This window comes from Pleurodeles waltl, chromosome 8 (assembly GCF_031143425.1).
Source record: "Pleurodeles waltl isolate 20211129_DDA chromosome 8, aPleWal1.hap1.20221129, whole genome shotgun sequence".
Classification (NCBI taxonomy): Eukaryota; Metazoa; Chordata; class Amphibia; order Caudata; family Salamandridae; genus Pleurodeles; species Pleurodeles waltl.
This window is the reverse complement of record NC_090447.1, coordinates 1450442061-1450465302: the sequence shown is the minus strand read 5'-3', so window position 1 is coordinate 1450465302 and position 23242 is coordinate 1450442061. Positions and strand designations below refer to the sequence as shown.

Genomic DNA, 23242 nt, shown 5'->3' with positions numbered 1-23242 from the left:
TCAAAACTTTAATAGACATACCTGTAGTCTCAGGCAAAGAATGGATGCTAAACAGATGATGTTTGTTAGAAATGGGGTCTTTGGTTGGCAGTCAGGTTACCCCCTGTCCAAACAAGGACCCTCACTCTAGTCAGGGTAAGTCACACACAATCCACATTATCCTGTGCCCACCCTCTGGTAGCTTGGCACTGAGCAGTCAGGCTTAACTTAGAAGGCAATGTGTAAAGTATTTGTGCAATAAATCATACAATAACACAATATTGCACCACACAAATACACCACACAGTGTTTAGAAAAATACATAATATTTATCTGGATATTTGCAGGTCAAAACGATAAAAGATGCAATATGAAATTGTAGAGATATCACTGAAAAGTGACATAAAGGTGGTCATTATGACCCTGGCGGTATTATAACCGCAGGGCCAAACGACGGGAGCACCGCCAACAGGCTGGCGGTGCCTTCCGGCGTATTTTGACCACGGCGGTAGCACCGCCGGGGCCACACCGCCGGGGCCGGCGGTTTACTGCTACAATGGCCCCGGCGGATGTAATCCGCCAGGGCAGCGCTGCCCTGGGGATTATGACACCCCTACCGCCAGCCTGTTTCTGGCGGTTTGCACCGCTAGGAAGAGGCTGGCAGTAAGGGGTGTCCTAGGGCCCCTGGGTGCCCCTGCACTGCCCATGCCACTGGCATGGGCAGTGCAGGGGCCCCCTAACAGGGCCCCGGCCAGCTTTTCACTGTCTGCATTGCATACAGCGAAAAGCGCGACGGGTGCAACTGCACCCGTCGCACAGCCGCAACACCGCCGGCTCCATTAGGAGCCGGCTCCTATGTTGCGGCCTCATCCCCCCTGAGCCGGCGGGCGCAAACTTGGTTTGCGCCCGCTGGCCCAGCGGGGATGTCGTAATGGGGGCCGCGTGAGTGCGGACGTATTGGCGGCCGCAAGGTCGTAATGACCCCCAAAGTGTCTTAAGTCTTTAAAAAGTAAACAAAGTCTCTTTCAAGCACAAAGTATCTGGTTTAAAGTGGAAAATCTCCACAAAGGGGCGCAGAGGAGGAGATACGTGGAAAAATGGTGTGTGCGTCGGTTTCGCCCCTTCACACACGGACTTGCGTCGCTATTTTTCACGCGGGGAAGTCGTGCGTCATTTTCCGGCGCGCGGACATTCTCTTTCTGTGGTTTGCGGGATTGCCATATGTCCCGGAGTCTGTGCGTGGAATCCTAGGCTTGTTATCCGGCTGCTCGTCGTTCCGGTGGGCTGTGCGTGGAATCTTCTCCCTCACAGCAGGCGTCACGTCGATTTCCTCTCTGGAAGTCAGGCGACGTTGTCCAGGAGAGGCTGTGCGTCGAAGTTCCGGTCGCACCGCAGGCGTCGCGTCGAGCGGCGTCTTTCCGGATGGGCGTGCAGTGAATTTTTCACCGCGGAGCAAGCTGTGCGTCGAATTTTTCAGTGCACAAGGCGTCCAGTTGAAAAAGAGAAGTCTTTTTGGTCCTGAGACTTCAGGGAACAGGAGGCAAGCTCTATCCAAGCCCTTGGAGAGCACTTCTGCAGCAGGGCAAGAGTTCAGCAAGGCAGCAGGGCAACAGCAAGGCAGCAGTCCTTTGTAGAAAGCAGTCAGGTGAGTCCTTTAGGCAGCCAGGCAGTTCTTCTTGGCAGGATGCAGGTTCTGGTTCAGGTTTCTTCTCCAGCAAGTGTCTGAGGTGGTAGGGCAGAGGCCCTGTTTTATACTAAATTGTGCCTTTGAAGTGGGGGTGACTTCAAAGAGTGGCTAAGAAGTGCACCCGGTCCCCTTTCAGTTCAATTCTGTCTGCCAGGGTCCCAGTAGGGGGTGTGGCAGTCCTTTGTGTGAGGGCAGGCCCTCCACCCTCCCAGCCCAGGAAGACCCATTCAAAATGCAGATGTATGCAAGTGAGGCTGAGTACCCTGTTTTGGGGTGTGTCTGAGTGAATGCACAAGGAGCTGTCAACTAAACCCAGCCAGACGTGGATTGTAAGGCACAGAAAGATTTAAGTGCAAAGAAATGCTCACTTTCCAAAAGTGGCATTTCTAGAATGGTAATATTAAATCCGACTTCACAGTCAGCAGGATTTTGTATTACCATTCTGGCCATACTAAATATGACCTTCCTGCTCCTTTCAGATCAGCAGCTGCCACTTCAACAATGTATGAGGGCAGCCCCAATGTTAGCCTATTAAGGGAGCAGGCCTCACAGTAGTGTAAAAACGAATTTAGGAGTTTTACACTACCAGGACATATAAACTACACAGGTAGATGTCCTGAATTTTACCCACACAGCACCCTGCTCTAGGGGTTACCTAGGGCACACATTAGGGGTGACATATGTAGAAAAAGGGGAGTTTTAGGCTTGGCAAGTACTTTTAAATGCCAAGTCGAAGTGGCAGTGAAACTGCACACACAGGCCTTGCAATGGCAGGCCTGAGACAAGGTGAAGGGGCTACTTAAGTGGGTGGCACAACCAGTGCTGCAGGCCCACTAGTAGCATTTAATCTACAGGCCCTAGGCACATATAGTCCACTCTACCAGGGTCTTACAAGTATATCAAATAGCTAATCATGGATAAACCAATCAACAGTACAATTTACACAGAGAGCATATCCACTTTAGCACTGGTTAGCAGTGGTAAAGTGCCCAGAGTTCAAAAGCCAACAACAACAGGTCAGAAAAAATAGGAGGAAGGAGGCAAAAAGTTTGGGGATGACCCTGTCAAAAAGCCAGGTCCAACAATGTTCAAATGATGAAACTTTCTAAGGAGTTCTAAAATCATAAATCATGTAAGTAAAATACTTAACAACTTAACAATACTTAACAAGTAACAATTACAACATGGTCCTATATTGCCATCTCAGGATTCAGGTGTCACTTATAAACTAGTTGGCCTTTGGCATCATGGTTTATATATGCCACCAGAAGACCCCTCAAAGGCCTATATTGCACAGTTAGCCCTTGTGTATTCTCTCTCTCTCTTTGTCTTTTTTCTCCAAGCAAACTTCTCATACGTTAAAAACAGAATTGGTGGCACTCCAGGACATTCAAATAACGCTATATAAGCATATATGTTCTCAGGAATACATACAAAATGTTTGTGCATTGCCATTTGAGGTTCCAAAGCAGTGGACGATGTGACCTTGTGGGACGGGGTAGCCTCATGGATAGCCCTGCTCAGGTTGACCAGGAAACCACCAGTTCGGGGGGATTCCCCGCCCTATTCTGCGTCTCATGCTAACAAAATCATCCTAAGAGGTGGGTTGGTGGGCAATGGACCCTGACTTCTATGCTCACCCCCTCTACAGGTGTAGAGACAGGCCACCCCAGCCCCACTGACGGAGATGGAGGTAAAAATCTGGAAAAGGGCAACAAATGCCATGTGGTGAAAGGTAAAGTGACACTAGAAACCCTGCTGTGGGAGGCTGATGTCCTGGGGAGGGTGCACCCAATAGAAAGGTATAAAAAATGGGACCTGCTGGGCATATCCAAAGTATGTGACATCTGGTGCAATGGTAAAATCATACAATTTTCTGAGCTGCAAGAACAATATGAGCTGGCTGGCTCTCAATACCTCAGATACCCGCAACTGTCATATATCCTATGGGGCTATGGAGGCCTAATGGTAGATATCCAAGAAGAAACCCCTCTGGAATATAAAGTCCTGGGGGCTCCCCTGATTAGTCACGCAGTGTCACAAAAATACTCAACCCTGCTTCAGAGCAGTATTCCCCCACTCAACAGTCTAAGTGGTAAATGGAAGATGGACCTGGGTAGTTTTCAGAATGGTGATTGGGGCGGCCTGCTGCTGCCCTTGTGAGGTGGCAATCAGGGCAAGATTCCAGATTATATAGCTGAAGAATCTGCATTGGGCACACTACACCAGGAGCAGGCTGTTTTTGTATGGGTAGAATAGAGACACCCCTTTGGCAGGACATTACTACATACGATCTAGAGCTGTCTGAAGATCCACGGCTGTTAGAAGCGGGTGCGAGATAGACTCCCATATACCTACATTGCAATTCTCCTCACTGCAAATAATGGTCTTGGGAATGTGGGGAAATAAGACCCTGTAGTGCTACACACTCCTTTTCTGCAATGTGGCTCTGATGGTGGCACGATGTGGCTTGATCCAGAGATAGGGAAGTAGTATAACCCCATCTATGGGGCAATGGTAGATGGATATGGATTGGTGCATGACGGCTGAGGAAGTAGTGTATCAGGCGAGGGGTTGCCCCCCAAAAAATTGATGAAATCTAGGACCTGTGGTGGACAGAGGAGGAGTCTGCTCCCTGACAGCTCCAAGGGAACATTGATTGGTGGCCTGGACTAGGAAGGCGATGGGAACATGGGTTGTTGTGGGCATTGTTGGTGGTCTTTCCTATTGGGGAACAGATTCACTGTACCGAACTCACAGGCACACTCTTGGGGGTCTATCATTATGTGTTTTGATGTTGAAAGGAAGACTGGGTTAGCATACCCTGCATGGCTGTTTTTCTTGTTGTGTACCAAACCTTTGTTACCACTGCAGTGGGATTTCAGATGCTAAACTTAATAAAAATATCTGGGAAAAAAGTCTGTGCATTGAACGAATCTATGGTTTTCTTCACACCAATTTTTGCAATCTTTCTTCTCTTTGTGAATGTTAGATTTGGTGAGACCCATATGTCTTCCAGCTACAGGACAAAACTTTTCATCGGATGTGCCATGCTGGATTTCTGGATGGGGAGCTCTAGAAAGTGGAGGTTAGTACATTTACAAACTGTATTTGAAACAAGTTTTTCATCACATTCAACACAATAAATCACAGTCACCATTAATGAAGTGAAGAATGAACAAATGACAGTTCCAGTTCTACCGTAGGGGTACCATTTCCGAATCCAAGCCAGTTGTTCATTAAAAGAAACTCCTAGCAGCAACCTTAAAATTAAATAGAGGTGGTCTTGGATTAATAAATCACTTCGTGATTGAATTTTTGACAAACACTCAACTGGTTTTGAGTGCAGCCAGTTGTTTTAGACCTTTTCTTTCTCGGTAAAGAATATTCGTGTACAGTGAAATGATATACTAATGCTCACTGTGTGTTACTGTCATATACAGATATCTAGGGAATTACGGGGATGTTTTTCACCTCTAGGTTTTGAGTGAAAAAATAGACAACTCGAGCTTCACTCTTGTTATCTAATTGTTGCCATTGAGAGCTGCATGTGGGAAACATGCCTGTTAGACCTGACAACCTTAGGGTGGTCACCTCCAACTTTTCGCCTGCCTCCCTCCACTTTTTGACACTGTTTTTGCTGGGTTTTAGGACTCTGCACACTTTACCACTGTCAACCAGTGCTAAAGTGCATATGCTCTCTCCCTTAAAACATGGTAACATTGGCTCATACCCAACTGGCATATTTAATTTACCTGTGTAGGAAAGTACGATCTTGCCTGGCATGTTACCCCCATTTTTTACTTGTGTGTCAGTTTGTTTTTGCCTGTCTCACTGGGATCCTGCTAGCCAGGACCCCAGTGCTCATAGTTGGGGCCTGAATGTGTTCCCTGTGTGGTGCCTAACTGTGTCACTGAGGCTTTGCTAATCAGAACCTCAGTGCTTATGCTCTCTCTGCCTTTAAAATTGTCACTGCAGGCTATTGACCATTTTACCAATTCTGATTGGCACACTGGAACACCCTTATAATCCCCTAGTATATGGTACCTAGGTACCCAGGGTATTGGGGTTCCAGGAGATCCCTATGGGCTGCAGCATTTTTTTTGTCACCCATTGGGAGCTCATACCAATATTAAACAGCACTGCCACTGCAGCCTGAGTGAAATAACGTCCACGTTATTTCACATTCATTTTACACTGCACTTCAGTAACTTATAAGTCACCTATATGTCTAACCCTCACTTAGTGAAGGTTAGGTGCAAAGTTACTAAGTGTGAGGGCACCCTGGCACTAGCCAAGGTGCCCCCACATAGTTCAGGGCAATTTTCCCGGACTTTGTGAGTGCGGGGACACCATTACACATGTGCACTACATATAGGTCAATACCTATATACAACTTCACAATGGTAACTCCGAATATGGCCATGTAACATGCCTAAAATCATGGAATTGTCCCCCCATGCCAATTATGGTATTGGGGTGCCAATCCCATGCAACCCCGGGGCTCCAGCATGGACCCCGGGTACTGCCAAACCCACAGAATGGCTTCTGCCCTCCTGGGGTCTGGGCAGCCCAGTCCCAGGAAGGCAGAACAAAGGATTTCCTCTGAGAGAGGGTGTTACACCCTCTCACTTTGGAATTAGGTGTTAAGGGCCTGAGAGGAGTAGCCTCTCCTGGCCTCTGGAAATGCTTTGAAGGGCACAGATGGTGCCCTCCTTGCATAAACCAGTCTACACTGGTTCAGGGATCCCCCAGCCCCTGCTCTGGCGTGAAACTGGACAAAGGAAAGGGGAGTGACCACTTCCCTGTCCATCACCACCCCAGGGGTGGTGCCCAGAGCTCCTCCAGTGTGTCCCAGATCTCTGCCATCTTGAATCCAGAGGTGTGAGGGCACAGTGGAGGCCTCTGAGTGGCCAGTGCCAGCAGGTGATGTCAGAGACCCCTCCTGATAGGTGCTTGCCTGACTAGGTGGCCAATCCTCCTCTGAGGGCTATTTAGGGTCTCTCCTGTGGGTCTCTTCAGATAACGAATGCAAGACCTCACCAGAGTTCCTCTGCATCTCCCTCTTCGACTTCTGCCAAGGATCGACCGCTGACTGCTCCAGGACGCCTGCAAAACTGCAACAAAGTAGCAAGAAGACTACCAGCAACATTGTAGCGCCTAATCCTGCCGTCTTTCTCGACTGTTTCCTGGTGGTGCATGCTCTGGGGGCTGTCTGCCTTCACCCTGCACTGGAAGCCAAGACAAAATCTCCAGTGGGTCGACGGAATCTTCCCTCTGCTACTACAGGCACCAAACTTCTGCTTCACCGGTCCTCTGAGTCCCCTCTCATCTTGACAAGCGTGGTCCCTGGAACACAGGAACTGGATCCAAGTGACCCCGCCAGTCCAGTGGTCCATCTCCCCAAATTTGGTGGAGGTAAGTCCTTGCCTCCCCACGCCAGACAGTAATCCTTTGTACTGAGTGAACTGTAGCTGCTAGTCTTCTGTGCACTTTTGCAAGGAATCCTTCATTCACAGCACAGCCCAGGTCCCCAGCACTCCGCCCTGCATTGCTCAACTCGCTGAGTTGACCACCGGCTTCGTGGGACCCTCCTTTGTAGTGTTGAGATGACTGCCATGCTTAGTTCTCTTGAACCCGTGTTCAAGTGCTTCTGCGGGTGCTGTCTGCTTCTGCGTGGGCTCTCTGTGTGGCACAGCACCCCCTCTGCCTCCTCATCCAAGTGGCGACCTCCTGGTCCTTCCTGGACCCGGGAAGCACCCTTTTTCTTTAACCACAACCTTTGCAGCTAGCAGGGCTTGTTTGCAGTCTTTCTCCAAAGAAACAACTCTGCATCCTCCAGCACGCCGTGGGGCATCTTCTGTGCAAAGGAGAAGTTCCCAGCACCTTCCGTTGTTGCAGAATCTTCAGCTTCTTCCACCCAGAGGCAGCTATTTTGCACCTTCATTTGGGGTTTAGTGGGCTCCTGCCCCCCCCTGGACACTTTCGTGACTCTTGGACTTGGTCCCCTTCCTTTACAGGTCCTCAGGTCCAGGAATCCATCTTCAGTGCTTTGCAGTCTGTTGTGGTCTTTGCAGAATCTCCTATCACGAGATGTGTTTCTGGGGAAGAAGGGTCACTTTACTCCTACTTTTCAGGGACTTGGGGTGGGGTATCTTGGACACCCTTAGTGTTTTCTTACACTCCCAGCAACCCTCTACACACTACACTAAGCCAGGGGCCCCTAAGTGGTTCGCATTCCACTTTCTTAGTATATGGTTTGTGTTGCCCCTAAGCCTATTGCATCCTATTGTATTTTACAGTGTTTACACTACTTACCTGATCTTGGTTTGTGTATAGATTTTGTGTATTTTACTTACCTCCTAAGGGAGTATATCCTCTGAGATATTTTTGGCACATTGTCACTAAAATAAAATACCTTTATTTTTAGTAACTCTGAGTATTGTGATTCTTATGATATAGTGCTATATGATATAAGTGGTATAGTAGGAGCTTTGCATGCCTCCTAATTCAGCCTAAGCTGCTCTGCTATAGCTACCTCTATCTGCCTAAGCTGCTAGAACACTACTAATCTACTAATAAGGGATAACTGGACCTGTCACAAGGTGTAAGTACCATCAGGTACCCACTATAAGCCAGGCCAGCCTCCTACAACTTGTAAGTCCCTAGTAAAGTGTACTGCATGTGCCCATTGCCTGTAAATTAAATGCTACTAGTGGGCCTGCAGCACTGATTGTGCAACCCACATAAGTAGTCCCTTAACCATGTCTCAGGCCTGCCATTGCAAGGCCTGTCTGTGGAACTTTACTGCCACTTCAACTTGGCATTTAAAAGTACTTGCCAAGCCTTTAACTCCTCTTTTTCTACGTATGTCACCCCTAAGGTAGGCCCTAGCTAACCAAAGGGCAGGGTGCGGTGTAGGTGAAAGGCAGGACATATATCTGTGTGTTTTATGTGCCCTGGTAGTGGAAAACTCCTAAATTCATTTTCTACTGCTGTGAGGCGGCTCCTTTCATAGGCTAACATTAGGGCTACCCTCATATACTGTTTGAGTGGTAGATTCTGACCAGAAAGGGGTAAACAAGTCATGTTTAGTATGGCCAGAATGGTAATACAAAATCCTGCTTATTGGTGAAGTTGGATTTTATATTACTATTTTAGAAATGCTACTTTTAGAAAGTGAGCATTTCTCTGCACTTAAATCCTTCTGTGCCTTACAGCCTCTCTACAATCCATGTCTGGGCTGGTTGATAGCTCCCTTGTGTATTTCACCCAGACAACCACAAACACAGGATGCTCAGTCACACCTGCACACATCTGCATACCGAATGGGTCTTCCTGGGCTGGAAGGGTGGAGGGCCAGACACTTACATTTCAAAGGACAGTGGCCTGCTCTCACACAATGGACTGCCAAACCCCCTCATGGGACCCTGGCAGACAGGGTTGTACTGAAAGGGGACCTTGTGCACTTCAAACCCACTCTTTGAAGTCTCCCCCACTTCAAAGGCACTTTTGGGTATATAAACTGAGCCCCTGACCCTACCAACTTAGACACTTCCTGGGGCAGACACTCTGAACCAGATCCTGCAACATGCCAAGAGGAGCTGCCTGGCTGCCCAAAGGACTCACCTGCACTGCTTTGCTGCTGTGAAGGTCTGCTGTTTTGCTGTTGCCCTGCTGCCTGGCTGACCTCTGCCTCTGCTGAGAAGTGCTTTCCAAGGGCTTGGATTGAGCTTGCCTCCTGTTCCTCAAATCTCAGGGCCAAAAAGACTTCTTCTCTGCAAGGAAACTCCTTGTGCGGTGAAAATCGACACACAGCCTGCTGGAATCAATGCACAGCCTGTCCAGCAGTGAAAGAATCATCGCATCGCCGAACCAGAACGGCACGCCTGGCTCTCCGAGTGGAGATCAACACAGCGCCAGCATTGAGACTGGAGATTCACACACAGCCCACCGGATCGATGCATCACCGAGCTGGAATGACGCAGCCCGACTTCCTGTGGGAGGAATCGATGCAATGCCTGCCGTGTGACAGAAACTCTGACGAATCGCCCACTGGATCGACGCAGCACCCGTGACTAAATCCTGCATGCCCAGGATTTCAACGCATCGTCCCTGGGCATCAAAATACCCCGCATCGCATAGAGAATTCAAGCCTGCGTGCAAGAATTTGATGCAAAGTCCTTGCCACGTTGAACAGAATCGACGCATCGTCTGTATGCACCCGAAAATCTGACGCACACCTTCCTTTTTCCACTTATCTCCTCCTATGTGATCTGTGTGTGTGTAATTTTGACGCCTACCAGGTCTTTGTTCCTGCAGGAGACATTTGTTGTTTTCTAAAGACTAAAGACTTTTCTTATCATTGCAACAGTGATATTTCAACTTGTGATTATCAAATCTTGATTGTTTTTTACCTTAATTTAATCAGATAAATATCTTATATTATTCTAAGCCTGTGTGGTGTCTTTTTGTGGTGTTCTCACTGTGTTATTGCATTATTTATTGCACAAAAACTTGACATATTGCCTTCTACGTTAAGCCTGAATGCTCAGTGCCAAGCTACCAGAGGGTGGGCACAGGATAATTTGGATTGTGTGTGATTTACTGTGACTAGGATTGTGGTCCCTACTTGGACAAGGGTGTATACCTCTGCCAATTAGAGACCCCATTTCTAACAATGCCCTTTATTCGCTCTTACAACCTGCATCCCCTTAGCAAGATAACTCAAGTTTATAGATCACAAATTAAGGTGGCTCATGCAAGAATTAATGTGTATACTTACATTTTTATGTCATTATTATTGTCTAAGGTATAGAAGTACATTGAACCAGAACATTTAAGTTGATTTAAAAGTTGCATTTAGTTTTTAGTAGCAGCATGATGTATTTGTATAACTACAACGGACCAATGTCTGATAGAGGGGTTTACAGGGAGGGTGTGAGTTGCTTTCTGAATTGGTTCCTGAACCCAAAGGAAATGTCATTCAGGTGCCCAGCAGTCCAAAGGAAATGAATTGCCCCCCTATGGTCACTGCTTAGTTTGCTTATTCTGTTTATTTAATGCTCCTTTCTTTAACACCTGGTAGTTCCCTATCCCTTCTTAACTACTGGACAATGCAATAAATATCCGCATTTTGACTGCTTCTGCTTGCAACTTGTCAGCCCTGAAGTTTCTATGAAATGGTATCTATGACTCAGGTAACTGAGAAGCAGTGTGTCTGTTTTTTTTTTCAAAAACACATTTTATTCATGTTTCATTTCAAAACCAAAGCAGTATATAACAATATATTCATTACATTTCACTTGTTACAGTAATCAGTACAATTTCTTTGTGACCACCTCTACCTAAAACCCTTCTCCTCCAAAAACACTTTCATGTTGATTAATCTGCAATATCTAGATAAGGTACTTTGTAGGCGGACGCCAAAGAGTTTCATATTTACAATATTAACTTTCTTCGTTTTGCAAAAACAGAGCTTTCATAAAAAGAGAATCCATGTGTAAGGATCTAATCCTGTTCCAAAAAACAGTCTCATTAAGCTGCATTGCTGTACATCTATCCTACCTATCCTTGAATGTATAGGTTTTCTAGCTTAAAATCCGGCCAGCCTCCATTCCTAAACCTCGAAGCTTCCCAGCTGTTACTAGTCCAGTGAGCTCCATCCACTGCCGAAGCTGGGATTCCTATTCATTTCAAAGCTTGTAAGCCCCACCCACTCCTGCTCTTGAACTTGTGAACTCTCCATACGTGTCGGCCTAGAGAGCGTATCATTCCTCTGCTCGGTTCTAAGCCAAATGAATTGGATCCCTGATGAGTAGACCAACCTTTGAGGGCTTTAAATCGCATGGAAAATCGGTTTAACACATTCGGGACATGTTTTCTCTACATCTCCTTGATAGCTTTCTCACACAGCAGGTTGCATGATTTTGAAACATGTTCACTGCATACTGTTAATCTCGACCATTATGTTTGTGAAAGTCTTGTAACTAAAACAATAACATTGACTTGATGTAACGTACTGTAGACAGCATATGGGAAACCTTGCAATTCTTAAAATTGCACACTAATTATAAGGACATTTCAGAAGGCATTAACTATTCTTAGAAGTACGCAATGTTCTATTTTTAAATAACAGATTAAAAAATGTGTTCTACCTAGCCAATCCGGGGCAATTCTGCATTTTTATCAAATGCATGCATTTTGTGTTAATTCGGTAAAATGAAAAATGGTACTGTGAGACGCAGCAGTGGACTGGCCTAGTGAGGTACTGGAGGATGAACCCTGGTAGGCTGCTGGTTTGGGGACTACTTTTATAGCGCCATGCAGATGTAAAGCAGCATCTACCATGATAGAGAAGTGCTCCGTTTAGCTCTGGCACTACATGTACAAACTTGCACATATGCGGAGTCTGTGTATGTATATGCATGTTTGCATATCTTGTTGCCACCCCATGTAACCCCGGCCTATAGGGTAAACCGCCTGGCTTTTTGTGGGCATTCTGTGATTACATCTTTAAAATTACTTCCTGCCAACCTTTCCTTAACAGGATGAGCTGCAAAGAATACTACAAGGGCAGTGGAATGCTTTAAAGATATCAAAGCACAATACATAACACTGATAAACAAGCATTTGCAATGCAACGGGTCTCGCATTTGCTCGAGATAGAGCTAATAGTGTTGTAAACTCCTAACCAGACTTGTCTTGCCACATAAATTGAAAGAAAAAAAAATGAGCACGATCGTGCTATGTAAAACCCAACGCGATCCCGCTGTGTGGAAAATAAAAAGATAAAGTAGTGCAGAAATCAGGCTGAAAACATGGAGCCTCGTATGTTTTCAGTAGCTGGCCGGTGTGCTCGAGCAGGGCTAAACACCGGAAAAGGCATGACGTATGCATGCCTTTCACTGATTAAATCAAGCGGATTTTAAAAGGCAAGCCCACGAACCAATGAAAGTGACAGGCGGGACAAGGGCGTGGTTAAAAGCCCAAAGAGAGATTACAACAGGGACTCAGGAGCCAGCCGAGGACGTGCTTGCTGCCGCCAGGCCTGTGCGCTGGACCCTAAAAAAGGAACCCATATAGCTGCCTAATGTATAGGCTGCTGACATATCCTGTGACTCGCCCTTCACAAGTTTGAATGTGAACAATTCCAGCTCGGATTTCCATCCTTTTGAGGTCAATAAATCAAGTTTTAATAGACTGAGTAACAATAACATTGGTTTTCTAAAGTGATTAGAAGGCAGAAGTGCTGCATGAAAAAAAGTTACTGTGTGTGTTTCAGATAATTGAAAGTACTTGACGCCAGCTTAAAGTTGCTGATAATCATATACATATGTCACTTGCACAGGTGCACCATCCATGATGTTACAAGAGGCCCCAGTCCTTCTGATCACAAATGCTGTATGCAACAGTCCCCGCTACTATGGGGGGCTGATATCTGGCCGAATGCTGTGCGCAGGGTTTCCGCAGGGTGGTGTCGACAGTTGTCAGGCAAGTATCAGCCATTAGATTCTAATGCTTGTTAAGTCCCACAATGGTTGCTACCCATGCCTCACCTCACTGCAGACAGGGATAGTAATAGCACCATGTCAAAGGTAAGGCTTACCAGGGCCACTGGTTGCAGGGGGTGGGCACCAACACATTTTTGTGGACTAGGGTCTATTTTCATCATCAGATTTTGACCAGGAAAATGAGAAGCAGAAAAAAAGTGAAGAAAGCAGGGATTAAAAATAACCTTCAGGAGTGAGCTAAAGATACAGGAAGTCTGATTTAAAAATGTTTATGAGCATGGACGTTATACAGGAGTGCACTTTTTATGTCCTCTTACAAGCCTTTGTGAATCTACCCCGAAATATCCAACTGTCTATTAGTAAAAGTGCAAAGAATGGACGGTACTGTCTAGCTTATACTACATTTCGGATGCTTGGGCTAAATCACAAAGGCATGTAAAGGGATGTGAAAAAAAACTACATACATGCTACTTTACATACTCCAACATGCCTTTGTAAATAGGTGCCAGGAATAAAGAGATATCAGGTGGATTTAAAAAGAGACAGCCTTCGTATATGACATCCCCGAAATTTAGTAGTTGCAGTGGGGGCCTTCTAGGAATTACTTTATGCTCATGCTGTTATTTTTTTATGGATTTGTTTTCTTTACATTAAACATTGTTTTCCAGCTACAGGGCTGGAAATCTGTTGGGTCCATATTTATACTTTTTTTGAGCCACATTTGTGTAATTTTTTTATGAAAAAGTGGTGCGAAATGCAAAATACAATTATATTTTGAAAGTTTGTGCCGCTTTTGCACACAAAAATGATGTAAATGCGGTGCAAAAAAGTATAAATATGGGCCCTGGTTTGTATTTTTCACTTCTGTATATATGTGGCTGCCAGAGATTGAAAGAGGTCTTTAAAGCCAATTTACTATGAGCTGGATCTGGACAAGACATGAGTGTCTGAGTTTTACTACTTCTGCTTAAACTCTTGCAGTTATCCACGACTTGATATGTGCAAGTCTTGGTGCTGCTGGGGGATTTACGTTTAAAGTAGATGTGTGCTAAGAATTGCTAAAAGAAAGGATGGACTATTTCTTAAGCAATTCCAGGGTATGGATTTGAAAGTAATCACTTGAGGGTATAAAGTAATAAGGATGTCTATCCTGTGGGCGAGATTCATCCACACACACAGAAGAGGTGTGACGAGGAAGACGTGGGCTAAATGTAATGAAGATTACAAGTAAGTAATCTGGACATATTTTTCTCTTTCTGACTGCAGTCTTGAGAAAGTGTAAACTAATTCAAGATCCTTCAAATCTCGCTTGATGGTAGAATTTTCCTATTCCATCCCTGCTTACTCACCAAGGCTGTTTAAAATATCTAACACTTTTTATCATGAGTCAACTGAACGTTATCAAATACACTCAAAGACCTATGATAACTTTAAGGCAAGGTCAGTGTTTGTTTTAGAGGTAGGCTGGGTCAACATGTAAATACCTTTGCCAGCTACACCTACAATAAAAGTACAAATGTGTGAGAAGTGTGATGTTATCATCACATTTTAAGCCTCTATGTGGGTGTCTAAACTGTGATTACCCATTTCTGGATCAGGCATGACTTTAAAATATTGAAATGCCAACGCTTACCTCTTCTAACATTGAATTGAGTGTGAGCATTCACACCTGCCATTGCTTTGAAATCCTCTAAGGTTTCTGTAACTTTGTTTAGTCTTTTTCAAATAGTTTTTATTACCACAATTAAAATGACTGTATAACAGATGGAATAGTCATCAGAAGTAGCCATTTTGGGAATAAATAAACATTGGAAATGGAAAGTTGTGCCTAAGATCAATGGTGTGCATTTATTTAAACTTAACAATAAGTCCCACAATCCCACCCCCTTCTGACAGCCAATTAATAACACAAATAAGTCTCAAAATACCTGGAAATGTTCTAGAATACCTATGTACATTTAAAAGATGGCTGATATTCTGAAACACCATTTAAGAGTTAAATCATTACCTCACATACAGAGTCAAAAACCTCATACAAACAGTCAAATGTGTGCTATCAACAATATCCCTCTAGAGCATCATCCAGGCTGATTTCCATCTCCCATAGTATGCAACCTTTGAAGCACTATGGCGGTCATTTTGAACATGGCGGGATTTCTTGTCGTGTTCAGGCTGGCGGTCTTTCCATCGACCGCCAGCCTCCTGGAAAACCCGCCGGACGTATAATGTTTTCCCCGCCAGGCCGGCGGGCAGAGACGGTGTCTCCGCCCGCAGCCCTGGCGGGGAACACGGCCGCAACATTGAGGGCGGCTCCATGAGGAGCCGCTGCCAATGTTGGTGTGCGGCGGGTGCAGCAGCACCCATCACGCATGTCACTGCCCGTAAATCGAGCAGTGACATGCGCATTGGGGGCCTGCACTGGGGCCCCTGCACTGCCCATGCAAAGTGCATAGGCAGTGCAGGGGCACCCCCTCTGCCAGCCTTTTTCTGGTGGGAAAAGGCTGGTGGCATTTGAAACATTATCCGCAGGGTAGCGCAGCTACCCTGGCGGATGGTGTTTCATCCCGCCGCCAGGCTGCCTGGTGGCAGAAGCATGGCGTGGGTGATGGCTGCCGCTGGCGGCCCTCATCCAATTTTTCATTATGTGGCGGTTCGGCCCGCCATGCCGGCTGGTGGCTTCAGCTGCCACTACCGGCATGGCGGGCCGAACCGCCATGTTCATGATGACCGCCTATGTGTGTGTGGGGGCCATTGGAATGAATGTAAATCTATGCGACTGTATGTAAGGAATTGGTCTGGTGTGAAATTATAGTCAGAAAGTAGAGACAAGAAATCACTTATTTCAGTATTTCTGAATAAATCCTCAAGTGTGTTGAATCTCAGATTGGTACATGAATTGATCTGATAACCATCCTGCCTGTGTGGGGAGGCCAACAGGTGGGACTGCATGTGCATAGTGGAGTTGATTTCTAATAATTATATTTGTTCATTTTAGACAGGACAATGGTATACAGGGTAAAGTCAGTGTAGGAAAGTAGCCTCTTTCTAGCTTGGTTACTCCCACTTTTGGCCTGTTTGGTAGTGTGTTTGACTGTGTTCATTGGGATCCTGCTAACCAGGACCCATGTGATTATGCTCTCTCCTTTAAAACTTGGTTGCTGGAACCTATTTCATCCTACAATTGGCACACTGGTGCCCCATTATAAGTCCCTAGTATATAGTACCTAGGTTCCCAGGGCATTGGGGTTCCAGGGTATCCCTATAGGCTGCAGCATATATTTTGCCACCCATAGGGAACCAAAGCAAAGGGTTCTGCAGGACTGCCATTGCAGCCTGTGTGAAAAGATGCAAGCACCCTTTCACTGCCACCTTTCACTGCACCAGGTCACTTATAAGCCACCCCTATGGCAGGCCTGCTAGCCCAGAGGGCAGGGTGCAAAGTACCTGTGTGTGAGGACACAGAGGTGCCCCCATGAACTCCAGGCCCATTTTCCCAGACTTCGTGAGTGCGGGTATGCCATTTTAAACGTGTACTGGACATAGGTCAATACCTATGTCCAACTACATAATGGTAACTCTGAGCATAGGCATGTTGGTATCAAACATGTTGGAATTATACCCCAATTCTTTTTCAAGCATTGGTTGTATTAGTCCATGCACTCTGGGCACTCCTTAGAGGACCCCCAGTATTGCCATTACGGCATTCTGAGGGTTTCCAGGCAGCCCAAGTTGTTGCCTCCTCCCACACAGGTTTCTGCCCTCCTGTTGCTTGAGAAGCTCAAGCCCAGGAAGGCAGAACAAAGGATTTCCTTTGAGAGAGGGGTGTACACCCTCCCCCTTTGGAAATAGGAGTTACAGGCGTGGGAGGGGTAACCTCCCCAATCCACTGGCAATGCTTTGAATTGCACATTTGGTGCCCTCCTTGCATACATCAGTTTACACCAGTTCAGGGATCCCCAGTCCCTGCTCTGGTGCGAAACTGGACAGAGGAAAGGGGAGTGACCACTCCCCTGTCCATCATCCCCCCAGGGGTGGTGCTCACAGCTCCTCCAGAGGGTCCCTGGGTTTTGCATCTTGGATTCAAGTTTGGCAGGGAACTCTGGGAGCATATGAGTTGCCAGTGGCAGCAGGTGACATCAGAGCCCCCTCCTGATAGGTGGTCACCCAGCTAGGTGACCAACCTCCTTTTCAGCGCTATTTAGTGTCTCTCTCTTTGGTGGTTCCTCAGATTTGGATTGCAAGACTCCAGCAGAAATCCTCTAAAACCTCCACTTTTACTTCTGACCGAAGAAACTGCATCTGGATGCTCCAGGACTCGACAAGCTGCAACAAAGAAGCAAGACGTCACCTGCTACATTTCATCCACGGCTCCTTCCAGCAACTGCAACATTTCCCCGGTTGTGCATCCTCTGAGGAAAGCTCATCTTCAGCCTGCATCAGAAGGAAGAAGAAATCTCCCTTGGGGTGAAGGAGTCACTCCCCTGCTTCTGCAGGCACAACTGCAATGACGACCGGCTGCGTGGCTCACCTCTCCTGCTGAGCTGTGTGGATCCTGCATCACGGGTGGTGGACTGAAGTGGTTGAGACGGTCCTCTCTTCCAGCTGTCCAACTTGGGTGGAGGTAAGCCCCTGCATGCCAACGCAGGATAGTACCCCATGCACCGCGTCTTTGCAGCTGCCAATGTTGGCTTGTTGGCATCTTTCCACAAGATCTTCAGGCATCCTTAAGCTCCAGCCCCCAGTACTCCATACAACGATGCACAGCTCCCTGAGTGGTTCTTCGGCGGCATGGGAGCCTTTTTCGTAGTGCTGCGTGGGCCTCTTCTGCGACTTTCGTGTCCCCATCCTGTGGGACTCCTGTGGAGGCTGCCTGGTCTTCTGTGGGCTCTCTGTGTTGCTGAGGGCCCCCGCTGACTCCCCCTCCTGGGTAGAGTCCACCTGGTCCTTTCTGGTCCCCGGCATCTCCACTCTCCGCTAACCACAATTTTGGCGTGTGCCAAGGCTTGTTGGTGGAATCCAAAGACGCAAACCCAACTGCAATCCTCCTCCCGGCGTGGGACATCACCTGCATCCTCCAGGAACTCAACTTCATCTTATTGGGTGCAGTGCTGACTCTCCTTCTCCACCGTCGACTCACCTCCTACACCTTAAGACTGGTGGGTAGGGGCTCCTGCCCTTCCTGAACTCTGCTGTGCTTCTTGGCCTGGGTATCCTTCCACAGGTCCTCTTGTCCAGGAATCCACTGTTGGTGTCTTGCAGTCTCTTCTGGGGTTTGCATTATTCTTCTTTTCTTCAAAGTGGGTGTTCTGGGGAATTTAAAATGCTTTACTCCTGCTTTCCTGGCACTGGGGTGCGTTGTGGTACTCACCTTTGGGCTTTCCTACTACTCTCAGCTCCCCACTACACACTCCACTTACCTAGGCAGGGGGCCGACTTTTGCATTCAATTTTTTTAGTATATGGTTTGTGCTTCCCCTAGGGCCATTTCTCTCTATTGTGATTTTCACTAATTGCACTGTTTTCTAACTGTTTTTATGCCTATCTCTGCATATATAGTGGATATAATTTGTGTATTACTTACCTCCTAAGGGAGTATAGCCTCCATGGTATTTTTGGTATTTGTGTCACCAAAATAAAGTACTTTTATTTTTGTAACACTGAGGCCCATATTTATACTTTTTTAGCGCCGCATTTGCGTAATTGTTTTACGCAAAAGCGGCGCAAACTTACAAAATACAATTATATTTTCCATGAGCTCTGCATGTCGCCTAGATAAGCCTTGGCTGCTCATCCACAGCTACCTCTAGAGAGCCTGGCTTCTAGACACTGACTACACTACACTAATAAGGGATACCTGGACCTGGTATAAGGTGTAAGTACCATACCCACACACCAGGCCAGCCTCCTACAGTCAGAGGTTGAATCAACAGGTGTTTCTTAGGGAATATCAGGAGTTGTAAGGAACCATAGGTAAAGCAATCTTGGAGAAGGCCCATCTCAGCTAAATTATGGCCAACTAACCAATGGCCAACTGCAACCAAAGTTACCATCGTGTAAATCATGTGCAGAGTGGTAAATGTTCACTCCCTGGTATTTGAATGATACAGCCTCCCACATGAGCCTACCATTCAAAAGCAGCTGGCAAGGTAACTGATCAGCAGCATCTAGAGGGAAAACACAGGATTTATCCCAATCCACATGAAGACCAGAGACTGGCGCAGAATCGTCGATGGTATGCATAGTATCAGAAAAGTCTGCCTTTCTATAGTGGCCCTTATGTACAAAAGGATATCGTCGGTGCATTATGATACTGCGGGTGTAGTCCAGAAAAATGGAAAACCCTAATGCACCCCTAGCAGAAGTAAAGCTGTCAGAGGTTTGATAGCCAGGTTAAACAGTAAAGGCGACAGAGAGCAGCGTTGCAGGTACCCCTGGTTTCTTTTGCCATATATGTACCTAGCTTATGAACTTATGAAAGTCTCTGACACACCAATTGGCCATAAAAAGCGCTATATTAAAAGCATAACAAATAAAATAAATAACTAAACAGACTACTCCAATATGAGAGCAATAAAGGCTTTTGAAAGCACCACCTTCCTTCTTATTCTTTACTCCTGCTTTCCTGGCACTGGGGTGCGTTGTGGTACTCACCTTTGGGCTTTCCTACTACTCTCAGCTCCCCACTACACACTCCACTTACCTAGGCAGGGGGCCGACTTTTGCATTCAATTTTTTTAGTATATGGTTTGTGCTTCCCCTAGGGCCATTTCTCTCTATTGTGATTTTCACTAATTGCACTGTTTTCTAACTGTTTTTATGCCTATCTTATAGGTTCTTCTGCTCTTCCGATCTTCTGTGCTTCTGTCTTCTGTTCTTCTGTCTTCTGTTCTTCTGTCTTCTGTTCTCCTGTCTTCTGTTCTCCTGTCTTCGGCTCTTCTACCTCCTCCGTCTTCTTCCCCCGAGCCTGCCCTCCTGCTCCTTCCTCATCCCCCTCCCTCACTCGCCTCCCCCTCTCTCACCCCTAGCTAACCCGTTCGCTATCTACCTCCCTCACTCCTCCTATCTTCCTATCTCTCTAGCTCCCTATCTCACTATCTAACTCCCCCACTCTCCACCTCCTCCTACCTACCTATCTGTCTATCTATCTATTTCCCTATCTATCGACTTCTCTATCTATTTTCTCTATCTATTTCTCTATCTCTCCCCCCCTCCCGCCACCCCCCTCTACTACCTATCTCCCTATCCTCTCACTCTACCTCTCTCCCTCACCCACCTCTACAACCCCCCCTCCCCTATCTTCACAACCCTACTCCTATCTCTCTCCCTAATCTCCAAACCTCCTAACACTCACCCTCCTCCACCCTAAACCCCCTCCCCCAGCTCCTCTCACTCTACCTGTCCCCCCCCCTCCCTCGCGCTTTCCCGCCGCGACCTCCTGCACGCCCCCGCCCCCCAGCTCCCATTCGCCCCCAGCTGACCCCTCCCCCCCCCTCCTACCTCTTATGGCGGCCGCTGCGCGACAGTGGTAGCGACCCTTGACCCAAGGGTAGGTCGCTCCCCCTGCCGCTGCAGCTCCTCCAAGTTCCCGAGTTCCTGTGTTCCTGAGACCCACCTAACTGTAAGTACCCCCCTCCTCCCAGCCCCTCGCCCTGCCCCGCGCCACTCACCTTCTCTTCTGCTCCTGCTTCTTTTCCTCCTCTCTGTCTCTCCCTCCTCGCTCCCCCTCTGCAATCTTCTTCTGTGTTCTTCTGTTCTTCTGTTCTTCCCTTCTGTTCTTCTGTGTTCTTCCGGTCTTCTGTGTTCTTCTTCTCTGTTCTTCTCTGTGCTTCTGTGTTCTTCTTCTCGGTTCTTCTGTGTTCTTCTGTGTTCTTCTGTGTTCTTCTGTGTTCTTCTCTGTTCTTCTCTGTTCTTCTCTGTTCTTCTCTGTTCTTCTCTGTTCTTCTCTGTTCTTCTGCTCTTCCGATCTTCTGTGCTTCTGTCTTCTGCTCTTCTGTCTTCTGTTCTTCTGTCTTCTGTTCTCCTGTCTTCTGTTCTCCTGTCTTCGGCTCTTCTACCTCCTCCGTCTTCTTCCCCCGAGCCTGCCCTCCTGCTCCTTCCTCATCCCCCTCCCTCACTCGCCTCCCCCTCTCTCACCCCTAGCTAACCCGTTCGCTATCTACCTCCCTCACTCCTCCTATCTTCCTATCTCTCTAGCTCCCTATCTCACTATCTAACTCCCCCACTCTCCACCTCCTCCTACCTACCTATCTGTCTATCTATCTATTTCCCTATCTATCGACTTCTCTATCTATTTTCTCTATCTATTTCTCTATCTCTCCCCCCCTCCCGCCACCCCCTCTACTACCTATCTCCCTATCCTCTCACTCTACCTCTCTCCCTCACCCACCTCTACAACCCCCCCTCCCCTATCTTCACAACCCTACTCCTATCTCTCTCCCTAATCTCCAAACCTCCTAACACTCACCCTCCTCCACCCTAAACCCCCTCCCCCAGCTCCTCTCACTCTACCTGTCCCCCCCCCTCCCTCGCGCTTTCCCGCCGCGACCTCCTGCACGCCCCCGCCCCCCAGCTCCCATTCGCCCCCAGCTGACCCCTCCCCCCCCCCTCCTACCTCTTATGGCGGCCGCTGCGCGACAGTGGTAGCGACCCTTGACCCAAGGGTAGGTCGCTCCCCCTGCCGCTGCAGCTCCTCCAAGTTCCCGAGTTCCTGTGTTCCTGAGACCCACCTAACTGTAAGTACCCCCCTCCTCCCAGCCCCTCGCCCTGCCCCGCGCCACTCACCTTCTCTTCTGCTCCTGCTTCTTTTCCTCCTCTCTGTCTCTCCCTCCTCGCTCCCCCTCTGCAATCTTCTTCTGTGTTCTTCTGTTCTTCTGTTCTTCCCTTCTGTTCTTCTGTGTTCTTCCGGTCTTCTGTGTTCTTCTTCTCTGTTCTTCTCTGTGCTTCTGTGTTCTTCTTCTCGGTTCTTCTGTGTTCTTCTGTGTTCTTCTGTGTTCTTCTGTGTTCTTCTCTGTTCTTCTCTGTTCTTCTCTGTTCTTCTCTGTTCTTCTCTGTTCTTCTGCTCTTCCGATCTTCTGTGCTTCTGTCTTCTGCTCTTCTGTCTTCTGTTCTTCTGTCTTCTGTTCTCCTGTCTTCTGTTCTCCTGTCTTCGGCTCTTCTACCTCCTCCGTCTTCTTCCCCCGAGCCTGCCCTCCTGCTCCTTCCTCATCCCCCTCCCTCACTCGCCTCCCCCTCTCTCACCCCTAGCTAACCCGTTCGCTATCTACCTCCCTCACTCCTCCTATCTTCCTATCTCTCTAGCTCCCTATCTCACTATCTAACTCCCCCACTCTCCACCTCCTCCTACCTACCTATCTGTCTATCTATCTATTTCCCTATCTATCGACTTCTCTATCTATTTTCTCTATCTATTTCTCTATCTCTCCCCCCCTCCCGCCACCCCCTCTACTACCTATCTCCCTATCCTCTCACTCTACCTCTCTCCCTCACCCACCTCTACAACCCCCCCTCCCCTATCTTCACAACCCTACTCCTATCTCTCTCCCTAATCTCCAAACCTCCTAACACTCACCCTCCTCCACCCTAAACCCCCTCCCCCAGCTCCTCTCACTCTACCTGTCCCCCCCCCTCCCTCGCGCTTTCCCGCCGCGACCTCCTGCACGCCCCCGCCCCCCAGCTCCCATTCGCCCCCAGCTGACCCCTCCCCCCCCCTCCTACCTCTTATGGCGGCCGCTGCGCGACAGTGGTAGCGACCCTTGACCCAAGGGTAGGTCGCTCCCCCTGCCGCTGCAGCTCCTCCAAGTTCCCGAGTTCCTGTGTTCCTGAGACCCACCTAACTGTAAGTACCCCCCTCCTCCCAGCCCCTCGCCCTGCCCCGCGCCACTCACCTTCTCTTCTGCTCCTGCTTCTTTTCCTCCTCTCTGTCTCTCCCTCCTCGCTCCCCCTCTGCAATCTTCTTCTGTGTTCTTCTGTTCTTCTGTTCTTCCCTTCTGTTCTTCTGTGTTCTTCCGGTCTTCTGTGTTCTTCTTCTCTGTTCTTCTCTGTGCTTCTGTGTTCTTCTTCTCGGT

At 47.7% G+C, this 23242-nt stretch overlaps 1 protein-coding gene across 1 annotated transcript in view; it reads right to left on the bottom strand.

Moving 5' to 3' along the window:
* LOC138249609 (trichohyalin-like) overlaps positions 1-23242 on the bottom strand; it is a gene marked incomplete at its 3' end in the record, with an annotated part of 239489 nt that overhangs the window by 157877 nt on the left and 58370 nt on the right. The window contains exons 2-4 of the mRNA XM_069203554.1: positions 23169-23234; positions 23063-23097; positions 22022-22276 (exon numbers count right to left, since the gene is read on the bottom strand). Coding sequence (XP_069059655.1) covers positions 22022-22276; positions 23063-23097; positions 23169-23234 — 356 coding nt within the window. The remainder of the gene's footprint in view (positions 1-22021; positions 22277-23062; positions 23098-23168; positions 23235-23242) is intronic.